This window comes from Apium graveolens, chromosome 6 (assembly GCF_009905375.1).
Source record: "Apium graveolens cultivar Ventura chromosome 6, ASM990537v1, whole genome shotgun sequence".
Classification (NCBI taxonomy): Eukaryota; Viridiplantae; Streptophyta; class Magnoliopsida; order Apiales; family Apiaceae; genus Apium; species Apium graveolens.
Genome location: NC_133652.1, coordinates 9,881,804 through 9,906,215, shown reverse-complemented (window position 1 = coordinate 9,906,215; position 24,412 = coordinate 9,881,804). Strand labels below are relative to the sequence as shown.

The 24,412-nt window shown below is 31.6% G+C and overlaps 2 protein-coding genes across 2 annotated transcripts; both read left to right on the top strand.

Annotated features, from left to right (window-relative positions):
• Positions 1 to 2,935: 2,935 nt before the first annotated feature.
• On the top strand, positions 2,936 to 9,548 carry LOC141664553 (uncharacterized). Its single transcript, XM_074470506.1, has 10 exons — positions 2,936 to 4,041; positions 4,288 to 4,321; positions 4,466 to 4,758; positions 5,477 to 5,660; positions 5,698 to 6,006; positions 7,117 to 7,206; positions 8,249 to 8,314; positions 8,432 to 8,523; positions 8,622 to 8,669; positions 9,057 to 9,548. The coding sequence occupies exons 1-10, from the start codon at positions 3,719 to 3,721 to the stop codon at positions 9,148 to 9,150; spliced, it is 1,533 nt and encodes a 510-aa protein (XP_074326607.1). The 5' UTR covers positions 2,936 to 3,718; the 3' UTR covers positions 9,151 to 9,548.
• Positions 9,549 to 14,379: 4,831 nt separating this feature from the next.
• On the top strand, positions 14,380 to 15,854 carry LOC141667613 (F-box/kelch-repeat protein At1g23390). Its single transcript, XM_074474168.1, has one exon. It carries the CDS (start codon positions 14,424 to 14,426, stop codon positions 15,546 to 15,548), a length of 1,125 nt encoding a protein of 374 aa, XP_074330269.1. The 5' UTR covers positions 14,380 to 14,423; the 3' UTR covers positions 15,549 to 15,854.
• Positions 15,855 to 24,412: the final 8,558 nt, after the last annotated feature.

Below are 24,412 nucleotides of genomic sequence, written 5' to 3'. Positions count from 1 at the left end.
CATAAATAATAATTATCCAGTGTAAAACAAAATTATCTTATTGATCCGGAATTTAAAAAAAATAACATTAAACTAAAAATAATTAGTTTAATTTGGTTAGTTTATTGGGAATCAAGATAAAATAAAATAATGTAAATCACTGATACGAGATAAATCAAATTAATATTTTTTTTATATAATTTTTACTATGTAACGACAAATATATTTAAAGTAAGCATTATCTTACAATTCAATTACATAAAAAAATAAAAAAAATTGACTTTTGAAGTCAAATTATTTATCTATTAATATTATTATATTAAATACGAAATTTTGCGGTCCTTCCTTCAATTACATATTTGCCCTTTCTTAAAAAAATTAATATTTTACTCAATCTCTTACTTAATTAATATCTAACCAATTACCTTTATAAGTAAAATATGTTGTCTTTTTTATTTTAACCAACTAAAACAACTCTTTCTCTACAAATATTTTAGACAATTCTTTTTAATCTATACCTTTTTTAAGTAAAACATGTTGTCTTTTTTATTTTCTCCAAATAAAACAAAATTTTCTCTAAAAATATTATGGACAATTCTTTAATATATGTTGATTATCTATCTATCAATTTACCTCACTTCTATAATATCTATCTATACTATTATATTAAAGACGAAACAATGAAAGTTTGGTTGTTAGTCGGTCTGGTCACCGTAATTATAGTAATATTTAAACTAAAATACTCTTACAAATAGATAAATATTCATAATAAAATTATAATATGTCTAATGGTTTTCGTTAAAATAAAATAATATATAAAATTCACCCGGCCGGACTAAACAAAATTATACTATTCATCCAATTTTAAATAAAAAATTAAAAAAACTACATATAGTTAATTGAATTTGAATAATTGGGCTAAAATAAAATAATAAATATTATTGATCCCGCTAAAAATATTATATTATTGGACCAAACTATAACAAAATAAAAATTTTGAAAGGAAATTCGTGGGGTCCATATAATGTCATCAAACTACCGAACGGGCTAAAAAAAATTATATTATTGATCCAATTTTAGATAAAATTTTAAAAAAAACTACATATAGTTAGTTGGATTTGAAGTAGCAGGCTAAAATAAAATAATAAATATTATTGATCTCAATAAAAAACATTATACTATTGAACCAGGGTATAACAAAATAAAAATTTGAAAGAAAATTCGTGGGTCGATATAATGTCATCAAACTAAAACAAAATAATACATATTATCCATTCGGTCTAAAATAAAAAAATAATAATCATCCGGGTTAAAATAAAAGTAAATAAAATAGTAAATATAATTAGCTGGATTTGGTTGATATAACGGGACTCAAGCTAACATAATTTTTTTGCCACTGACACATAAAATTTTACTATTGATTTAGGTTTAAATATATTAAACTAACATAAACCTCAATATAGTTCGTTGAATTTGGTCGGTTAACAGACTAATGACAATTCATATACTATTGATCTCATATACTATTGATCTCAGCTAAAATTATCTTTTAATTAAATATAATAATATTTTGTAAACACACTTATAAATATAAATAAAAATATAAATTTCAATCATTACATTATTTTTTAAAACTTAGTATAACTAACTTAAACACGTATATGTATACTAATAAGTATTATCAAATCATATTATTAAAATTTCAAATAAATAAGTTTCATAATTTAAAATTTTTACTTCAAATTAAATTCAAAAAAATAATGTAATATTAAAAATAATATGTGCATCGCACGGGTTTTAGGCTAGTAATTCCTAATTAGTTAAGAGTTATAATTCGTTTTTATACTCTCTATATAATATCTGGCTGATTTTTTACTTTTACTAAAACCCTAGGCACAAAGAGAGAAGATGGAGAGAGTAAGAAGAAACGAGTCTGTGCTAGTACACATCCAATCCTTGAGTTCAAGCATTCGTGTGGATATCAATTGATCGTAGATCGCGAGAGCGGGATGCGTGGTGATTGAACAATCTTTAGATCTCCATTAGTCAACCAATTGGTAAAGTTTCTTAAGGTAAACAATCTAATCTACGAATTAAATATATGTTTTTCGCATAGATCATGCGGTGGGTTTCGAAAATTCTGGTTATTCACGTTTTTAATTACTGTTTATGTCGCGTTTATGTGCTCGAAATCCTTCATACATTGTTTCTGATCCTTATCTAAAATCCTTTTCTTCTCCCGATATATAGAAGGTTATTTAACAAGAAATATTAATAGACTTAGTAGAAGTCTATTTTACCCTTATTCCTTAATATCTTATTTCATCGAAGTGAACACGCGTTTAAATTAATTTAGTTTGGAGTTTCTTGAAAAATATCTAAGATTAAATAGATTTTTGCAAAAACATTACTATTATTTTGAAAACTACAAAAATTAATTATATTATACTAATCGATTGAGTTATCTGTTTTGATTAGCGACTTGAATTTAGAATTTAGCTGTTTCAATTAATTTTTTGTTCTATTTACTTTAAAAAAAAACTCCTCCTAAAAACTAGTTCAAAAAATTAATTATAACACTAATATTGAAGGTTGTATTTGATAAATAAAATCTCTAATTTGATTTGAAAAAATCACTTTTGTCTCAAACAAAAAAAATTTCAAACACCTTTTTTTTGTTAAATTGACTAGAATCTGGCAAGTTAGAAAAATTTAACTTCTACAGTATAAATGTAAACATGAATTAGCTATCACTTATCTGTAATATATATCCAATATTCATAATTACCACGCAGAATTTCATTTCAAATTGATCAATTTCAAGAAGAAGAAAAAGTCAAACTTATTTACACCAACATGAAGCTTGTTGCGATTGAATGTGGGCAAGGAATGTGATAATAGCAGTTTGGCTGAATTAATCTCAACTTCTCCTCATATATTTGCTAATTTTGTTAGTCTCTCCCTCTCTTTCATCTTCAGCTAGTAAACTTCTTATTTATCTTCATTTCTGTAAAATTTAACTCAACTTATCATTTAATAAAACTCGTAAATTACTTATAAGTCGGAAATACATATATTTTTAACTTATAAGTTGATTGTACGTACAGTTTAGACTTGAGAGTTTTTTATGTCATTGATGGTTGATAAATGCAGTTAGCTTAACTTTCAATTTGATACAACAGGCTTGAAGAAAACTATATAGATGAGATTAATGCCAATTGGCCAGTTCCTCTTTAAGAGGAAAGCGATCACGATGTTGTATTACATTAGATTGGTTATTTTGACATACTTTGGGTTTTTCGATGTTGAATTGTTGTGTTACCTTGTTTTGTGTTTCTTTTACGTGTTCTATCAATGTCGATTGTTTATTAATGTGATGCTAACAATGTCACTTATAGTATACTTGTGAATTATAAGATAATATGAACTTCTGATCAGATTATTAAGTTAGAGTGGATTGGTTATTTAGACATGCTTTCAAGAGTTTCGGTGTTGAATTATTGTGTAACGTAGTTCTGTGTTCCTTTTTTTGTGTTTTATTAATCTCGATTATTTGTTTATGTGACCCTAACAATGTGAATCTAGTATACTTGTGAATTATCAGATAATATGGACTTATGAACAGATTATTATTAGTTAGGCTTCTGAACATATGAGTGTTCTGAGGTTTAGGCGCGCATAATTAAATGGGACCTTAAGCTTCTTAACAGGATTTTTAGGGTGGACCTGACAGGCAGTCATGACTGCCGATACAAATACATTAAGCTACTGGTTAAATTGGAGATTCTTCCTTTGTGCAATATGGGTTTTTACATCTATGGTAGCAGCGGCAATGATAATTTGGAAATATGAAGCTTTTACTATGAGTAAAACCCGTAGAAGAAGGGATGGGCAGGAAACCCTTGGGTATTTGTACAGGGGCGAAGCTTGGAGAACATGTTTTAAGGCAATTCATCCTGTTTGGCTTCTTGCTGTCCGAATGATTGCTTTTCTTGTGCTCCTCGCATTGCTATCATACAATATATTCATCGATGGGGGCCTCATATTCTTTTATTACACTTTGTAAGTTCTTTGGATTCAATATTGGCATCTCTAGCTTCTAACTTGCACTGAATGAGTAATAATTTTGTATGATTTTGCTTGTAAATTAAAGCCTTCTAGAATAATCTTTTAGGCTAGTACTTGTAGTTTGGCGAATCTGTTATCCTCCCAAGCATAATACATGTAGAGCTTGGAATATTTTTCCTAGTGTCTGTCATGGGATTTAGAACACCCATACACTTTTCTGATATTTTTGCTGCTGAACAGGTGGACATTTGCATTGGTCACACTCTACTTCGGGGTATGAAAATTGTTAATCTTCTTCTTAAGCCTCATAACTAGATCCGTTCAAATACATGTAAAGACATAAGAACATGATATATATTTTCACGAGTTCAAGATAGTTGGCATGTTATTATTAATTCATGTCAAAATGTTATTCTAGATTGGGTCATCATCACTGTTGTTACGTCGACAAGTCGACAGGTGGGAAAAAGTCGAGGCTCGACTTGTGAGTTTGAAGTTCATGGGCTTTACCCGGATCCGACCCGTATCCGACCCGGAACCCGGCCCGAAACCCGACCAAAAACCCGGTTTATTACTGACCCGACTTGGAAAAAAAAGGGTTTGTTGGAGTTTAACTTACGTTTTGTTTGTCTCAAACACAAAGAAAGAAAGGGCACAGCACGACTTAAATCCTCTCTCTTCTCCGGCGGCGGCTCGTCTCCATTTTCTCCGGTAAGTCTTTCTTCTCTTCGTCTCTTCTTCTCCAATCTTCTATCTCTTCTTCTCTGTGTTTCTGCTTCTTCCCTCTTCATCTTTTTAACTTCTTATCTCCATCTTTTTTAATTTTTTTTAACGTCATGTGCGTATGTATATACTGTATATACATACAGGTATATATATTAAACTTTCTTTTTAAAAATTTAATATAATTTCTTTTTACTTTCTTTTAAAAAAAATTAAACTTTCTTTTTAAAATTTCGATTTTGATTTTTACTTTAATTATCAAAAATTGTTTTCATTATTTTCATTTTAATTTTGTTCACTGGTTTTTTCATTACTTTTATTTTTTTAATTATTCTTATTTCACATAATATTATTGTTATTCTTTCAAAATAATTTTAATATTTACTGTAAAAAACAAAGTCCCCTTATTTTTTAATTACATCTGAATTTTAATTTATCAATTTTTCAAAAGCAAGTTTTCAATTTTATTTATATTTCACAATCAAACAAACTGTGTGTACATTTACACATCGTCATCAAATTACAGTGGGTCTTTCTTCTTTAACTATTTCTTCTGTTGCAAAAAAAAGAGCAGAATCAAAAAATGATCTTCTGCTCCCACTCTGCTTAACTTCACTCTGCTTCACTTCACTCTGCTTCATTACAGTACACCCACTGCTTGCACCTGTATAACATTATAACATTAATTTCAACATGCTTTCTGCAGAAAAAAATGGATATCGAAACTGAAAGTACGCGGAGGGAATTGGCTAAAGATCCTAAAAGAAAAGCTAGTCGATCAAATGATCCCGGATGGAAGTATGCTTTTTATCCTATGCCGGAAGTTAACAAAGATGTTGTTAAGTGTATTCTTTGCGGGAATTCAAATCATGGGGGAATTAATCGGTTTAAACAACACTTGATTGGTGGTTATCCGGATATTGTTAAATGTCCCAAAACAACCAAAGATATTACAAAAGAAATAAACGATTTGTTCAAAATAAGAAGAAGAGGAGTAAGAAAAATGTGCAGAATTTTGAAGAGGACAGCGACGGATGCTTCTATTGCTGCAATGAAGATGATAATGATAGGCCTGATACTGTGGGGTTAGACATGGAGTGTGGCACTTACGCGACTCCCACATATGCGGAAAAGGCAGATCTCTCTGACATGACCATAAATTTGGTTAGCCAGGAAGAACCCTCTGTCAGTAGAAGTGCAGACATGTGGGGCTTTGTCTTTCAAGTAATTTTTCAGGCAAGTTCTCTTATTTTTTTACCAACTCTAAGGCAGCTTTTTCTTCTTTATTACATTTACCGTATGTTTGACTTGTTGTACTGAGTATCATCAAACTAAAATTGGTAGCCCGGGTTAATTGTTTGTAAAGCTTTACTCTTATTATGCAATAAGCGAGGTACACTTACTTTCTGCACATTACAAATCCATGTGACTTATTATTGGGAGTTGAGAACATACTGGTAAACTTTATCAAAGTCATGTTAGTTTTCAGTGAAAAGAAAACACACAAAAGAATAATTTGTTGGGTAAGATCAATTACATTAAATTTCTATACTCAGAAAACAGTTCTTTTTTTGGTTGGTTGGGGGAGGACAGCAAATAACTTTCATTGAAACAACATATTTTCGCTACTACTTAATCACCAATATTCTTGATCACCTACCCTGTCTTGTAGAATGTTCTTACAGGCCAAAGCATCAAAAGGAGGACAACTCTGACAAATCATAAGCTTTCAATTTTTCAAATATACTACATTTCACCTGTTCTGTGCAGTGATTCATAATCTTGTGTGGTGGAGATTATGTGGTGTTAAATTAGATATAAAATTAAAGTGACAAAGACAGGAACCAACTTTGTTATCCTTAAATTTAAAAAGAAGCCTCAGGTTGTGGAGCAATGTTTTTGCCATTTTTTTCTCGTATAAGCTAATGTTGATGGCATGCAATAGACCTAATGCATAGAGCATAAAAGAAAAGCTCAAAATAGAAAGGTAAACAAAAGGATTTAGACATCTACTTATAATAGGAAAAACGAGGATGTCATCTACATTGTTATTTAGTATATAACCATTATTTACTATTTAGTGCATATTTAGCTTCTACATTGTGGTAACTTTCAATTTCCCCCAAGTAAATATTGCAAAGCTGACATAGTATGTATGTTAAAATTTACTACTCAAACTTATTTCAATGCTTTTAAGTAATGAATTTATATATAGAGAAGTTTGCAAGCTGCAAAATTTTTTTGCCTACATGAAATTTTCCTCAATGACATGAACATTATATCATGATTCATGCTGCAATAATTCAGTTTATTCTCCACTAAAATCTTTCTTTCTTCCATAATTAGATTTGTGCAGGAGCTGTGATGTTCACTGACATCACCTTTTGGGTTGTGATCTATCCATTTTTTACTCCCGAAGATTATAAACTAAATTTTGTAAGTTTCAAGAATTCAATTCTTTGATTCGTACGGGCTTATTTCCGTACGTTACAGTCAATTGTGCTGGAAGCATTAACATTCATTGTAATTTTAGATGTACTACATAGATATGTAGAAAATATATCAGCATAACAATATGTGCCTGCTTAGCTAATTGTCACTTCATGTTATGCAGTCCAGAGGAATCTACTCGATATTATATCAAAAACAAAACTCGTTAAATTTATAGCTCACACAATTTTTAAATTTAATCTGATGTTAAGTAGTTTCGTCATGGAGCACGCTAACTTTCCATTGGAAGTTCTTCTCTCCCTTGAAAATGTCATTTCCAATAGATTTTGGTCAGCAGAAATTAGAAATTGGTAACTTATCTTTCTTTCTACATATATATTTTGCAGATACATTTTCCCATGTCAGTTTGAGGATGCAACATTGCATGTGTCCATACTTTCGTTGCTGAGATGTAGTATATAGGCATTACATATTAAAGTTGGTTTTGCCTTCTGCACAATTATTTTCACCAAGTGTCATTTAGACAAATAGCACAAGAAAAAACTGATTTCCTATCAGTTCTGGCTTCTGATTGTGATGTTTTGTTTGTTGAAGTGGGGCGTAGATAGATGTTGAGCTTTGATATAGTGTAGGTAAATAAAATTGAATAAATTGATGTTTTGTATGTGCTGGGTATTCAAAAATATTATCTTTATCTCCATTGCCAGCCCTTTTAGAAATATCTTAACTTGGAGTGTGAATACACTGTTGAATTGGTGAATGATATATGTGAGGTATGCTTACTTTGAAATGAACTTTGTGATGCAGTTTTGACATACTTGTGTAATATATTTCTACATCTAAGTATTTGAGTTCCACTTTCACGACACAAGAGCAGCTTAAAGAAAGAAACTTTAGGAAATGTTGCTCCATATTTGCTTTTTTAATTATCTAACATCCATTTTGTTTAATATTCTACTATAGGGAGGTACCAGGCTACCAGCCTTTTTATAATTTAAATGAAATTGACCCTTTCTAATTACTACAGCTCAAGGTTAGCATGCACTCTTTGAATGCTGTGTTCCTGATTGCTGATATCATGTTGAATCGCTTGGTAAGTTTTAGGTAGTCAAAGATCCTTCATTTTCTAGGACTGGGAATATTTGTTTTATCGAATTGTAGATCTTCTTCCTGTATTTGAATAACCTGCTATTTTTGTCATTCCTTCCAGAGGTTTCCTTTCTTCCGCATTGCCTATTTTGTCCAGTTCACTTCTATATACGTCATATTTCAGTGGACCATCCATGCCTGTGTTTCAGTGAAGTATGTTGGTTTCTTTTTGTTATTTTTTCGTTTCCTTTACGAGTCAAGATCATATGATATTTTTTAATAGAAAAGACTTGTATGTTTAAACCTTACAGGTGGCCATATCAATATCTTGATTTGTCATCTCCGTATGCTCCCATATGGTATGTATCTTCTTCAATGGCAGTCTTTATCTACCTGAGGGTTGCTATAAAATTAAAAGAATATAGTTCAACAGTCTGATCCAGATAGATACATTTGGTACATAAGTATCACATTTTTTACTCTTGCATTTCAGTCAGTTTTTTCCTGATACCTGAGTATATTTTATCTGCTAGACTGTCTTGACAGATTATATAGCTAATATTTTGACTTTAGCAATTGGATTTTAATACTTTTACGAAAATTTTCTCCCTTAGTATAGTCTAGTTTTTACGGATCTGTAATAGGTGTACTGTCACAGTAATATCGCCAATGTAAAATGATAATATCAAGTAATTTTCACAGACTGATGAACATTACCTTTTTTTTATGCAAACAAACATTTACAGGTACTTAGCCAATGGTTTGGTTCAGCTACCTTGCTACGGCATCATTTTCCTACTAGTTCGGACAAAAAATGTCTATTTGTCAAGATTTTCCTAGTGTTGAAGCTGTTTAGCGGAGGCTCAACACCATCTCAGAGTTGAGCAGTGACAAGCTCAGCTCCCACTGACCTTGTCTGCCTTCATCACCGTGATTTCTGGTGAGTAGTAAAGCCAGATTCTTTGGGATTTCCAAATATGGAATCTTTATATTGTTCGTATTGTAAAACAGGAACTATGTTGTATGTTTCATTTTGCAAGAAGGGTGCTTGCTGAATGAACAAAGTCGTGTTACAACTTGTTGCATAGTTGCCTGTCTAGTGTCTACTTGTTTTGCAAACAAAACAACTGTGCTTTCAAACAAAAAAATAAGCATCATACTAAAACAGAGTATAACTGATGTCATCTGTCAGGCTATGGCATGATATCATGTGTCAATTTCTCATTTAATCTCATTTTTTATATTATTTTAAAATCTTCTCTTTTATATACTCTATTTATCTCTTTTCATTAATTCTCATCCTCCATTTCATTAATTTTCAATTTCTCAATTTCCATTTCTTATTCATTAATCTCCACTTATTCTCTCTCCTCCCCATTTTTCATCTTATCTAATTCTAATTACTCACTTATTTTATTTTATTTTTGACTAATTCACAATATTGTAAAATTTATAAAAAAAACCTTTATATGACCTTATTCAACGTACACAATAAATTATTCTTCTATATTATAAAAATATTAATATATAATATTTTCTTTAATATTTATTTAAAATAATATTTTACTAAATAAACATATTCATTTCAAATAAATTAAATATTAACCGGTCATCGACCAGGGACTAATCTAGTATCAAACAAAAAAAGAGATAATTAAACGATGACGGAAAGAGTATTTATTACTATGGAATTTGTTATTACAGTATTAATTAATTAGTACTGTCATTTTCGGTGGCCTTCAAAAATACAAATCGGTTGAGTATTCGAATTTGGAGCAGACAGGTGTTTGGCAGTGAGCTAGCCTAATTTCAACTTGCAAGTGTGAATAGATATCTCCAACGATTCCACCAATTTGATGTAATTTTTACATTAAATTGATGTAAAATTACATTAAAATTTAGATTATCTCTAACTAATTTATACCAAACTTCACAATAAAAAGATTTTTTTTTGTTTTGAAAATATATTCCTCTTCTTTTTTTATTACAAAGGGGATGATTTATTTTGGTAAAAGAAGATAAGGGTAATATTAGAATTTTGAAAGCTCTATAAATTTTGGTGAAGAACAAATTTGGTGTAATTTTTAATGTCACAACAAAATATTGTAAATTTTAGAATTGGATTGAAATAAACTTTTACATTAAAATACTGTAAAAATATTTTATTAGAATTATATCGGAGATGGTCTTGTATTGGAGAGTAACTTCAATAAGTTATTCAAATTATTAAGTGGTGTTTGTTTTTCTCCTTATCTCTATTCTCCTTCCAGAGTATTTATTTATTCTTTATCAGATTCGCAAAATTAGAAAGACAGTATTTATCTTGACTTCATAATCTAGGTACCTCAATAATTTTTCCCAAAATTTTTACCTAATGGTGTGTCTAAGCTGATTTTAGTTCGTGAACATGTGTATATATATATGGGTCCCATATTATTATTAGGAAAACACTTAACTATGTGATCCATTAGATTTGAAAAAAATTTGAGGTTTCTATTATTTCCTTTATCTTTAAAAGATTATAAAACCTGTAAATTATAATAGCATCAAACAAATGATAATAATAATAAATTTTATAAAAATAAAATACAGATACACATGAAAAATAAAGGACAGTGCATGTAGTGTCCTTACTTGGAGAAGATGGAACTGGCCAGATAGACGTAAAGTTGAAAAAATGATAAAAATACCTCTTTTTTTAAACTTTGTGACAAGAATACCATTTTTTGGAATGGTTGGCCAAAAATACCTACCTAATACGTATTTTAAAATGGGGTATTACTAATACGCATTTTAGAAATAGGTAACTTGTATAAAAAAAATTAAAAAAAAAAATTATGGATACGCATTCGTGAGATGCATATCATGCCTTTACAAAGCATGATACGCATGTCACGAATGCGTATCATGATTTTACTTTTTTTTTTGTTTTTTTTTATTTTTTTTAAATAATACTCATTTGTCAAATGCGTAATAGTCTTACCCATTTTTAAAATGCGTATTAGAAATGTATTTTTGGCCATATCTTTCAAAAACGGGTATTCCTGTTATATTTTCTAAAAAAAAAGGTATTTTTGACCATCACCGTAAAGTATTATCCAAATTGAAAAACCAAACCAGGTAATCAATGCATACTGGATAAGGCAAGAAGATCGATCATAAATGTGTGTCTATCTGTAAATACTGATTTTTTTTATAATTTTTGCTACTTTTAATTAATTATTCCTCCGTTTCAAATTAGACGTTCATTTCTAAAAAATCACATAATTTAAGAAAAATTGGTAACTAATTGAAAAAAAAATAATTTAAAATTAAATATATAATTTGAAACGGAGGATGTATCATTTTCTTAATAATAATGGATCTCTTCTACATATACAAAAAAATAAACTAATCAGAATAAAATAAAGAGTAAATTGCACTTTGTACCCCTTATAGATATTCACTTTTTCGGTTTGATCTTAAACTTTTAATTTTGGCAGAAAGCATCCCTCAACTTTTAATTTCATTTCATATCGCACCTCTTTTAACAATTTTCAAGGGTAAAATTAGAATAATTTTTTTATATTTATATTATTACAATGTGCATCCCGTATTTTTAATATTGTAACAGATTACACCTCGATTTTAACTTCAACTCATTTCAAAAAATATATAAATTTGTATGATAATATTACATAATATTTTTTTACTTAAAAATAATTAAAATATAAATATTCTGTTAAAATATAAATATTCTCTATTAAATATGAATTGAAATCACAAATAAGACTTTTATCCAAATTATTTTAATTTAAATACTATGTAGATAATTTTAAATCATATATATTTTTAAATAATAATATCAAAAGATATCTATTTTATCAAATATATGTGCCTAGGTTTTGATATCACTTTTTTGACACAATCTTTATTATTTATAATTTCTTATTTTTATTTTAATATTTTTATAATAAATCTCTATTAAAACTATAAGTTGCCTTATTTTTCAAATTTTTTAGTGTTACTAAATACTTCTTTTGATTCATGTTCTTATGTTTATTTTTAAAATAAATTAGCTACAAAATATGTAACAAATTAAATTTTTGTAAAATGTATGCAATGTTACTGGACATTCTTTTTCTCGGAATCCACCGAACTACACTACACAAACCAAAATTTTCTATTTTATTCTGTTTGCTTCGGATTTCATAATATAATAATCTACTAAAAACCATCGAATTTTATGTTTATGTCTGAGCTCAAGATTTCGTTAATTTTATAGCATTTGGTTTTGATTTAGATCGTTTTTATAACATTAATTTTGGGTTTCTGTTTATTTAAAAAAATTCACACTAGACCCTAACCTGTTTGTGTGTTATATGTTTTGTTTTTTAATTTAATTTTATAATATATGATTTTATGGATTTCAAAAGTTATGAAAATTTAAAGTAAAGTATAAACTATAAAATTATATAGGGTGCATATCGTCAAAATATTAAAATCATGAGATGCATATCGTCATTATATAAACTTTTTAAAAAAATTCCGACTTTACCCCTGATAATAATGGTTATTTTGGACAAAAATTATTAAAAGGGTGCAATATGAAATGAAATTTAAAATTAAGTAATGTATTCTGTCAAAATTAAAAATTTAAGATCAAACCGAAAAAGTGAATATTTATAAGGGGTGCAAAGTATCATTTACTCTAAAATAAATTTATAGAATTCATCAATGTCTAATATAGGCCCGTGAACACATATTACACAAATATTGCAACATATTGAATGTGAAAATTCGGAATAAATGTTATGTTCCACGGTTTAAACTTAAAAATGAGTTAAAATTAATGTTGTAATTGGAACTAAAATGAATTTTAAGCATCTTAAAAGTTAATATGATTTAATAGAGTTAAGAATTATGTTCGAGAAGTAAGATTCATCAAATTCCATTTTTTATGATTAATCACTTTCCATACAAATATAAACTTTGAGTAAAATCTCAAGATTTTTTTTTTTTATTTCAAACTACAAATTAACGATCACCAAATGATCGAAAGTGATTTATGACATTTAAAGTTGTTTTAATTTATGTAGCATCTAGTGTTATAATGAACAAAATTCGGACAACTTTAAAAAAAATATGATGGATTGGTCCCTCCGTCTGTTATAAGGACATTGGAGTTTAATAGATATACAGTTCCACAGCTTTGGACAGCTTACCTACTAAAATTTTGTTTTACACTTTAAAAATTAGGATAACATACTTGTCAAAACAGTTGTGCACTCCGCCGTATCTTTTTAGCTAATACTCCCTCCGTCCCTCCCAAATGTTTACATTTGGCTGGGGCGCAGAGTTTAACAAAAATGATAAAATAGTGGAGAAAAATTGGAAAAATGAGTAAAGTAGTAAGACCGATTAATATTATATGTATAAAGCGGGTATAGTGGAGGAAAGTAGTGGATGTAATTAATTTAAAAATTATAAAAATTTTACTATTCTTGGAAAATTTTGAAATGTAAACAATTGGAAGGGACATACCAAAAAGGAAAGTGTAAACAAATGGGAGGGACAGGGGAGTAATAAATTCAAAATTTAACGTTAACATGAAAAATAAATCAATATTTCAAAAATTGACCACCAAAATTAACTCTTTAACCCATAAAGCAGCTTTCGAGTTCGAGTACAATACCCGAACTGACGAATCAAATAAATTTGTCGTTGCAAATTGAATATTAAATTGTATAACAAAGAAAATTCTATTATTCATGCTAGTTATAAAGGGTTATCTAGTGTGTGTCAAGAGCATATGCTAAATATTAAAAATTATAAAATTGAGTTATTTTAATTGATGAAAATTTTATATATAAAGAAGGGTCCACTATTATTAAAAAATATATGTCAATTAAATAAATGTAGTAAAATATATAAATTTTAGTACTTAGCGGAAAAACCGAAATAGAAAATATTATTGAAATTGGAGGTGATGGTTTCACGAGCTTTCATTACATTATTGAAATGTTTGGTCACTAATTTCAACGTCAGCAAATATAAGCACACTATAAATACACACATCTAAAACTAGCCTACGCCATTGCTATTATTCCTCCTAGCTCAAAAACATATAAACGATGGAGACTCAGCAAGTTCAACAACAAGAAGCAAATTCAATTCACAGAGATATATTAGAAGCTGTGCTCTCGCACGTGCCACTTACAGACCTTGTTCTCGCCTCGCACGTGTCCAACTCATGGAACGTCGCCGTTTCATCATCTCTTCGCTTCTACAATCATCCCAAGCCGTGGCTACTCTACCAAACGCAAAATTCACGCCCGCCGTACAGCACTACCACGCACGCGTACGATCCACGCTCCGACGTTTGGATTCACTTCGACAAGCCGTCGATCAAGTATGTCAACGTTCTCCGGTCCTCGCATTCCGATCTCCTCTACATGCTTTCACCGTGGAGCTTCTCATTCTCCATTGACTCACTCCACTTAACGTGGCACCACGCGCCGCCGCCGGTAGTGTGGAGGACTGACCCGATCGTGGCCGTCGTTGGTCGCCGTGTGGTAATTTCCGGCGGCGCGTGCGCATTAGAAGACGACTTACACGCGGTTGAAATCTACGACATCGACAGCGGCGCGTGGAGTACCTGTGACTTCATGCCGTCGCTTCTCATAGACTCCGCCGCCTCCACGTGGCTCTCCGTCGCCGTCAATGATACCAAACTGTTCGTAACCGAAAAACACTCTGGAACAACTCTCTCGTTCGATCCGATTACACTGACCTGGTTCGGACCTTACGAGATCCGACCCGACCCGAACATATTCTACTCAGTGATCGGATACTCAAACAATCGTCTAATCATGACGTCACTTCTAGGTCAACCTGAAAACGTCGTCGCACTAAAAATACACGAAATCGACACAAAATCATTCTCATGCTCACTAATCGGAGAAATGCCTGTGAATTTACTCGAAAAAATGAAGCGCGAAGTTTTCGAGATTTCATCGATTGGAACGTGCGTGGCGGGAGATTATGTGTACATATATAATCCAGGTGAGATCGGAGAAGTATTTGTTTGCGAGGTAGTTGACGGTGGTTGTGAGTGGCGGAGTGTACGGAATGCGGTGGTGGATGATCGGAGAAAGATGGAGAGGTGTGTGTATAGTTGTTGTGAAGTGAGTGTGGATAATTTGAGGAGAGCTATGAGATTGGAGAATTGGAAGTTTCGAGTGGCCGAGTTGGAGTGAGTGGCTGAGTTGACTCGGGCGAGTTTTTTGTAATTTAAATGCGCTGCTGCCCACGTGGTGGGTGTGGGGCTCACCTGTGCAGGGTAGTAGTACAGTTGAACAGCCGGGAGTGGGTCGTTCACTTTGTCGTTGTTCTTTGAAAAATTTTAATTACCGTATTTGTTGAGTCGAGGGACATTCTCTCGTGGTATCGGTTTTCTTATACTAACTAGTAATCTTCCCGTGCTTTGCACACGGAATCTCTTATAATATATAAAATTATGTAAATAATAATTTTTATAAATTTAAAAAATTAAAAACTGAAAATATTTGATATATATATTAAAAGAGGAAAGAAGCTACTATAAAATTTAAAATTTGTATACCCGAAAACCATTTCGTAATTGTATTCTATTTTGTAAGTTGTAAAAGACTCCCACGTAAATTTCGAATAAGCGAAATTAACAATGATGTTACTTTTTCTTTTAAAAAAAATAAACCTTATCAAGTGATGCTAAGAAATATTTAAACTATTATAAATAAAAAGCTTGAAAGAATTATAAATTTAAAATAGAAATTTATTAATTAATAAAATGATACTTGGGTCATTATTATTTCTAAAATAAATAATTGACAATTTACTTTATAAAGATTTATTGTACAAATAAAACGTGCTTTGATTTTATCCTATATTGTATAATGCTATTTTATCGTTAAATTAGAAATTTTACTTTTAAAAATTATATAAAAAAATGATTTAATAGATGTAAATCTTTTTAAAAAAAATATATTATTTAAACTATACATATAATTTTTAGTTGAAAAAACAAAATTTACATGTTTAGTCCGGGCAATGGTTGGGTTAAATATGTGATTACTTGAAGAATAGTAATCACATTTTTTTCAAATAAAAAGCGTGCAATAATACAAATATTAATATTTATCTTTATCAAGAAAATGAAAAAAAAAATTAGAAATGAATTCCTTTCTTAAAAATGGGGTTTACTCAAAAAAAACATTTACAAAATTTTTTAAGTTCGGGTCATTTCTCCTAATATGTCAGTATCTAAAATCTATAAGTACACTCTATAAGTACACTGCTATCTATTCAAGTATATAAAATGTCAAATTTTAATATTACTTTTATTTTTAGGATTTAAGCTTATAACATTTTTTATTGATTCACATTTTAAATAATATTAGTTAAAAAATTATTTCTTGATATTGGACATATGATTTTCAAAATTATTGGTTTGAGAAAGAATGTTTATCAAAAGATAAAAAAGTTTAAAAATCAAATGTTTTAGAGAATTTTGGAAACATCATTATTAGATATCATTATTTTTGGTATTATTTATTTTAAAACAAACAATAACGTAGATAAAGAGTCTGACAAAATAAAACAAAATATAGATGAAAAAAATTGAATAACAATGAAAATAATAGAAAAGATAAAAGACTGAGACGGAAAATGAATAAAATAAATAAAGAAAGCATAAATAACAAAGAAAAATAAATTAAAAGCAGAGAAATTGAAGAATGTTGCAATACAGTTAGCCGGTTGATCTTAGGAGAAAATGATCTTATACTTGACATTAAAATTAAATACTGCATGAGCATGACAACAAATCTGCATGACCATGCCATTAGAATTATCCAATTAATGAACCACCTGACCAAGCTGGTATTTTCACCTGAGAAACAGAGTCAAGGCTCTGCAATTCACTCATGACAAATGTATTATATTTATGAAATGAATTATTGCAAGACACTTATGCTTACTAAGTACTCGTAATACATAACTGATTTCCGTAAGGAGTTTCGTACACTTAACATCATCAGATTAAGGCCAGCTACCAGGGCCAGAAGTTGTCTTGGAACCTGAATTTTCATTACATACCCCCCCCCCCCCACATACAGCCCGAAATGTTATCATAATATTCACTCTGCAATCTATCAACCATTTCCTTGCTTTGAAGGGCTGAATCCCACACACATTCTGAGTTACTGTTAGCAAAACAGTTCATATCTTCGTCTATATCTTTCCTCTCATAAGATTCACAATTGAAATTGGGATCTACATAATTTGACGGTTTCTCAAGCAATTTACCATAGGTAAGGACGTCAAATGATTTCCAACAACTAACTAAGAAACATTGGAATTCACTCATCACCTACATTTTGTGACAAAAGTAATTGCCTCTCAGAAGAAGGCTTACTCCCATGTTCCCGTAGAATATTGTGCAGATATGATTCAAGAATTGCTGAATTTTTCTTTGCACCTGTAACATGAAATTTGATGGCTCAATAGACAATATAATATTCTAATTAACTGCCAATAAATGGGGCAGTCTCTTATGCAAATGGGACAGTCTCTTTACAAATTAGACAATAAATGGGACAGTCTCAATTAACAGCAGAATATAAATAGCAGAGATAAAAATGCAATATGCTGAAAATTGAAAAGTAAAAACACCAGAAGTTTTTCACTTGGTTCGGCCCCTACACCTAGTCTATGGCCTACATCCAAGTCCCAATGTCAACTAGCATAGATAATGTATTATATCAACTTTAATAAAAGAACTTACAGTCTTTTCCTTGATTACAAATATAGCACCTGAAAGAAACCATTTCTCAAGCTACCTTGCTACCTAACCCACTACTATTCCTTAGCCTTCTAACTACCTTGCTATACTTTGAAATCAAGCTTGCCACAACCCGGCACAAAGTTAATATGAATACACGCAATAGATAACAATGAAATATTACAACTCAAACTAGGTTTCTTGTTTGACTAGATATTCAAGAGATATAAAACAAGAATGGTGTTTCAGATTATAAAGATAGAACATGGAATCATTAGGTGTAATCTGAAAACATGAGATGTGTCTTCTTCTTTGATAGAATATTCAAGAAAATGAAATAAGAAGAGTTTTTCAGAGAATAAAGATAGAACGTGGAATAAGCACTCTTGTTGAATCTGAAAAATAAGATGTGTATTTATACACACAAATCTAACGGGTTTGATTTTCAAAACAAAGAAGAGATAAGATTGGATAATCTATTTGTTTGAAAATATTTGAATAAGTCTTTGTAAAACAACCCGTTAGTTGGTTGTAAAAGATAAACCTTAGAAAGGATAAGATTATAATAGTTCAAATAGATTTATCAAGATAGAGTTTGTTTTGGAGATAAACTTGTTTACCCAGTCAAATATAATTACACCAAACCCTATCACTTACAACAACTAAGTCCCATAATCTGCATTCTCTACGTACATCTTGAATTAGGTCATCATCAGAAATCTGCAAATCAACATTCTCCCCCTTTTATGATGATGACAAAGAGAACAATTGCTCCCCCTATCAAAAACACTTTAAGCTCTGTTCAAGATGTTAGTAACAAGAAAAAAAAAACATATGCAGATTATATCGTTATGCAACAGATATAACAATAAGTATAGAACCAAATGAATAACAACTCTTTCTCCCCCTCAACATCATAAAAGGGATAAAAGAATTAATCACACAAGGAGCACATACCAAGTTCTCGACGCATCAAACAAAATCTATTTTCAGCTAAGGGCTTAGTGAAGATATCTGATCGCTGTTTCTCAGTAGAAATATAAATAAGTTCAATATTACCTTTAGAAACATTATCTCGTAGAAAATGGTGACGAACATCAATATGCTTAGTACGAGAATGCATGACAGGATTTTTAGAGATATTAATTGCACAAGTATTATCACAATAAATAGGAATATTTGAGTAAGAAATACCAAAATCCTGCAATGTTTGTTGCATCCACAAAATTTGAGCACAGCAACTTCCAGCTGCAATGTACTCTCCTTCAGCGGTAGAGAGAGCTACTGAAGTTTGCTTTTTACTATGCCATGCAACTAAACAATCTCCTAAAATTTCACAAGCACCACTTGTGTTTTTTCTATCAACCTGTGACCCTTTTGAGTAAATCCTTTATGTACTTGCCTTGGTGAATAAAAATTCCTGCATTAGACTGATTAATTTGCAAACCTAGGAAGTACTGCAATTCACCCATCAAACTCATATCAAATTCCTTATGCATGCAATCAGAAAACCACTTACACAGAGATTCGTTAGAAGATCCAAATACTATATCATCAACATAAACTTGTACCAAAAGAAAGTTATCACGTTTATGAAAAATAAAGAGAGTTGGATCGAGTGTACCACGAATGAAACCATTGTTCACAAAAAACTGACTGAGACGCTCGTACCAACAACGAGGGGACTGTCTCAATCCATAGACAGATTTCTTGAGCTTGTAAACATAGTTAGGGTACTTCTCATGAATAAAGCCTGGAGGCTGCTTCACGTAGACTTCTTCCTTGAGATAGCCATTTAGAAAAGCGCTCTTGACATTCATCTGATAGAGCTTGAACTTCTTGTGAGCTGCAAAAGCCATTAAGATTCGAATAGCTTCTAAACGAGCTACTGGAGCATATGTCACGTCGTAATCGATTCCTTCCTGCTGGTTGTATCCCTGAGCAACCAAACGGGCTTTATTTCGAATGATATTTCCATCTTCATCTTTCTTATTCTTGAAAACCCAACGAGTACCAATGATCTTGGCATCCTGAGGAGGTGGGACGAGTTCCCAAACATCACAACGCTCGAACTGGTTCAATTCCTCCTGCATTGCCACATACCAGTGTTCGTCTGCAACTGCTTCTTGAGCATTCTTTGGTTCGAACTCAGCAACAAAAGCACAGAATGCACAAAGATTATGAAGTCTGCTTCGAGTAGAAATCCCTTGATCTAAATCAGTGAGAAGATTATCTGGTGGATGGTTCTTCACAGTCCTAGAAGACTTAGGAAGTTGAATATTACTCATCTCTTCCTCATTAGAATTATCTGCCTGAAAATGAATAGGAGTTGTCTCATTCAAAAGAGACTGCCTCATTTCCGCTTGTGAAGATTTATCCGGAGGAGTAATAGAATTCACATTTGAAATACTATCAGGAGTCTTTGGAGAGCTAGAAGATTCATCTGAAGCTTGAGTAGATCCTGAAGAATTATCAGAAGACTGAGATGGACCTGGAGAGTCTTGACTGTTTGATTTGTCAGAATGAGACTGACTCTTTTCAGAATGAGACTGTCTCATTTGGGAATGAGACGATAGATCCGCAGTGTCTTCATCAATTTGAGATATATTCCTTGAGGATTCATTGAACGCAATATTGATGGATTCTTCTACTTTGTTCTTGACAAAATTATAAACACGATAAGCTTTGCTTGTTGTAGAATATCCCAAGAAGATTCCTTCCGTAGAATTCACATCGAACTTGCCTCGATTATTTTGAGTATCTAAAATAAAACACTTGGAACCAAATACTCAAAAATAATCTCATGCAGTAGAGTTTTGGCAGTTTCCTGTAAAGTCATGTTCTTGCGTTCTACTACTCCGTTCTGCTGAGGAGTTCGAGGAGCTGAGAATTCATGAGTGATTCCTCTCGATTTGCAAAAGGTTATGAAATCCTTCTCAAATTCACCTCCATGATCACTACGAATAGTCTTGAGCTTAAATGAATACTTAGTCTCAAGGTTAGTAATAAGATCCTTAAACTCAACAAAAGCTTCATCCTTAGTTCGTAAAAATAATACCCAAGTAAAACGAGAATAATCATCAACTATAACAAAAGCATAATTCTTACCTCCCAAGCTTACATACCTTTCTGGACCGAAAAGATCTAAATGAAGAAGCTGCAAAGGAACAGAAGTTGATACTTTATTCTTAGCAGTAAAGGAAGTTTTCACCTGTTTTCCAAGTTGGCAAGCTGAACAAGGTTCTATTTTCTTGTATTTCAGCTTTGGTAGACCTCGAACCAGATCATGAGAAGATATCTTCCGAAGAAGATCCATGTGAACATGGCCTAGACGTCGATGCCAAAGATTCTGCTGATCTTGAACAGTAGCAAGACAAATTTCCTCCTGTTGTTCATCAAAATCTAACACAAAAATATTTCCTTTCCTTTTGGCAACTAAAGCAAACTCGTTAGACTTAGTGCCAATATAACATACATCTTTATCGAACTTAACCTTATGACCAGCATCAGTAAGTTGACTTACACTAATGAGATTATATTTCAAACCATCAACTAAACGAACATTAGAAATGTCAAACCTGTCATTACCAATGGTGCCTTTTCCAATAATTCTGACGGTGTTTGAATCTCCAAGAGTAACTAAGCCACCTTCCTTGGCAGCTAGAGATAGAAACTTGGATTTATCACCTGTCATGTGACGTGAACAACCACTATCGATGATCCATTTGTTTCGCGGAACATGGACCTTCAAACAAACCTGCAAGAATTGCTTTATCTCTTAGGTACCCACTTAACCTTGGGTCCTGGTTGGTTAGTATCACAAATCTTATATAAATGTCTATCTAATTTCTTAATCCACATCTGAATAATATTAACAGAAGTATTAGCATATTTATATCTAGTAGACGATTTATAAGATGAGTTAGAGGAGTGGCCCTTGATACCACATAATCTAGATTCAGATGTAGGGTGGTCACCTTTGCCACAATCTCGACATTTCTCATAAGGCATCTTATATTTTATAGGAGCTCGCTTATACCCTCCTTGAAATGCACGTTTCTTGATTGATTCACATCCTAAACCTCTTTTATCAAAAGAAGATTTTTGTTCTCCAAGAAGAGCATTCAAAGTTCTTTCTCCATGGAAACATTTAGCTAGACCCTTTTCAAGTTGTTCGACTTTTGGCTTTAATTCAGGAACAAGGGGATCAGGAGCACTGTCTTCTTTAACAGTTTCTGGATCAACAGATATTAACTCTTTCTTCAAGGCTTCAAGGCATACATCCTTCATCTCAATCTCATTTTTAAGATATTGATTTTCTTCAGTGAGTTTTGAAACCCTTTCAAGTAAGGATTTATTTTCAGCAACCAAGGCTTCTTCCTTCATGGAGTCATCCATTTCACTAAGAACTTCACTTAATGCTTGTTTTAAATAAGCATTCTTTTCTTTTAACTTCTTAACCTGGACCTGCAAATTCAACATGGATGATGATATATTTGAATTATACTTAATATTCTGTACCTCATCATTGTCACTGGAGTTGTCCTCTAGTCCAGCAAAGCAAAGTTGAGCAACTTCATCGTCTGAATCGATCTCAACGTCAGATTCATCATCACTCCAAGTAATTAATGCCTTCTTTTTATTCTTCAGCTTGTAGCAGTCCTTTTTGAAGTGCCCTTTCTTTCCACACTCAAAACAGGTATCCTTGTTTTGATTTGGTTTACTCTCCTTGCTTGGATTAGATTTGAAGTCCTTCTTTGGAAACTGTGACTTCATAGGTCGTTTGGAAGCGTTCCGTTTGGCAAGAAATTTATGAAACTTCTTTGTTAGAAGAAAATCTCTTCATCAGAATCATCAGGAGACTCGTCTGCATCTGCATTAAGTGCAAGAGTTTTCTTACGAGGAGCTTCATCTTCTTCATCATATATGCGTAGCTGATTTTCGAATTCTTCCAATTCACTGAACAGTGTTAGAGTATCCATAGTCGAAAGCAGTGTTGAATCCTGCAGAATGGTAACCTTTGGAGCAAACTTCTTTGGCATTGCTCTGAGGATTTTCCTATTAATCTCAGATTGAGGAATGATCCTTTCCAGAAGTGAGATGGAGTTCATCAATGTCAGAAACCTTCCTTGAACATCTCGCACGTTTTCATCTCTTTCCAACCTGAAACCTTTATAGTCACTCATTAGCATACTTAATTTTACTTCACGTACCTTAGACGTGCCTTCGTGGCTGACTTTGATCGTATCCTAGATCTGCTTGGAAGTAGTACATGCTGATACTTTTCTTAATTCTGTAGCAACCATGCCATTGAGAAGTGAGTTCATAGCTTTAGCATTTGAGTTCATTGCATTCACTTCTTCGGGAGAAAGATCCTTGAGAGATTTTGGCTTCCCTTCTTTCATAGGAATTGTGAAACCATTTTCTACAGCATCCCATTCGAATGCATCACGCCGGAGAAAGATCTTCATCTGAAACTTCCAGTCATTGTAGTTTTCAGCACCATGAAGCAGTGGTGGATAATTGTTTGAATATCTATCTGGTTGAGCCATGGATCGCTAGCAAAATAAATACTAAAAAGAGAATTAAATGCACCTGCTCTTATACCAAATTAAATTTGATGGCTCAATAGATAATATAATATTCTAATTAACTGCCAGTAAATGGGACAGTCTCTTATGCAAATGGGACAGTCTCTTATACAAATGGGACAGTCCCTTTACAAATGAGACAATGAATGAGACAGTCTCAATTAACAGCAGAATATAAATAGTAGAGATAAAAATGCAATATGCTGAAAACTGAAAAGTAAAAACACTTTAAGCTATGTTCAAGATGTTAGTAACAAGAAAAAAAACATATGCAGATTATATCGTTATGTAACAGATATAACAATAAGTATAGAACCAAATGAATAACAACTCTTTCTCCCCCTCAACATCATAAAAGGGATAAAAGAATTAATCACACAAGGAGCACATACCAAGTTCTCGACGCATCAAACAAAATCTATCTTCAACTAAGGGCTTAGTGAAGATATATGCACGCTGTTTCTCAGTAGAAATATAAATAAGTTCAATATTACCTTTAGAAATATTATCTCGTAGAAAATTGTGACGAACATTAATATGCTTAGTACGAGAATGCATGACATGATTTTTAGAGATATTAATTGCAGAAGTATTATCACAATAAATAGGAATATTTGAGTAAGAAATACCAAAATCCTGCAATGTTTGTTGCATCCACAAAATTTGAGCACAGCAACTTCCAGCTGCAATGTACTCTCCTTCAGCGGTA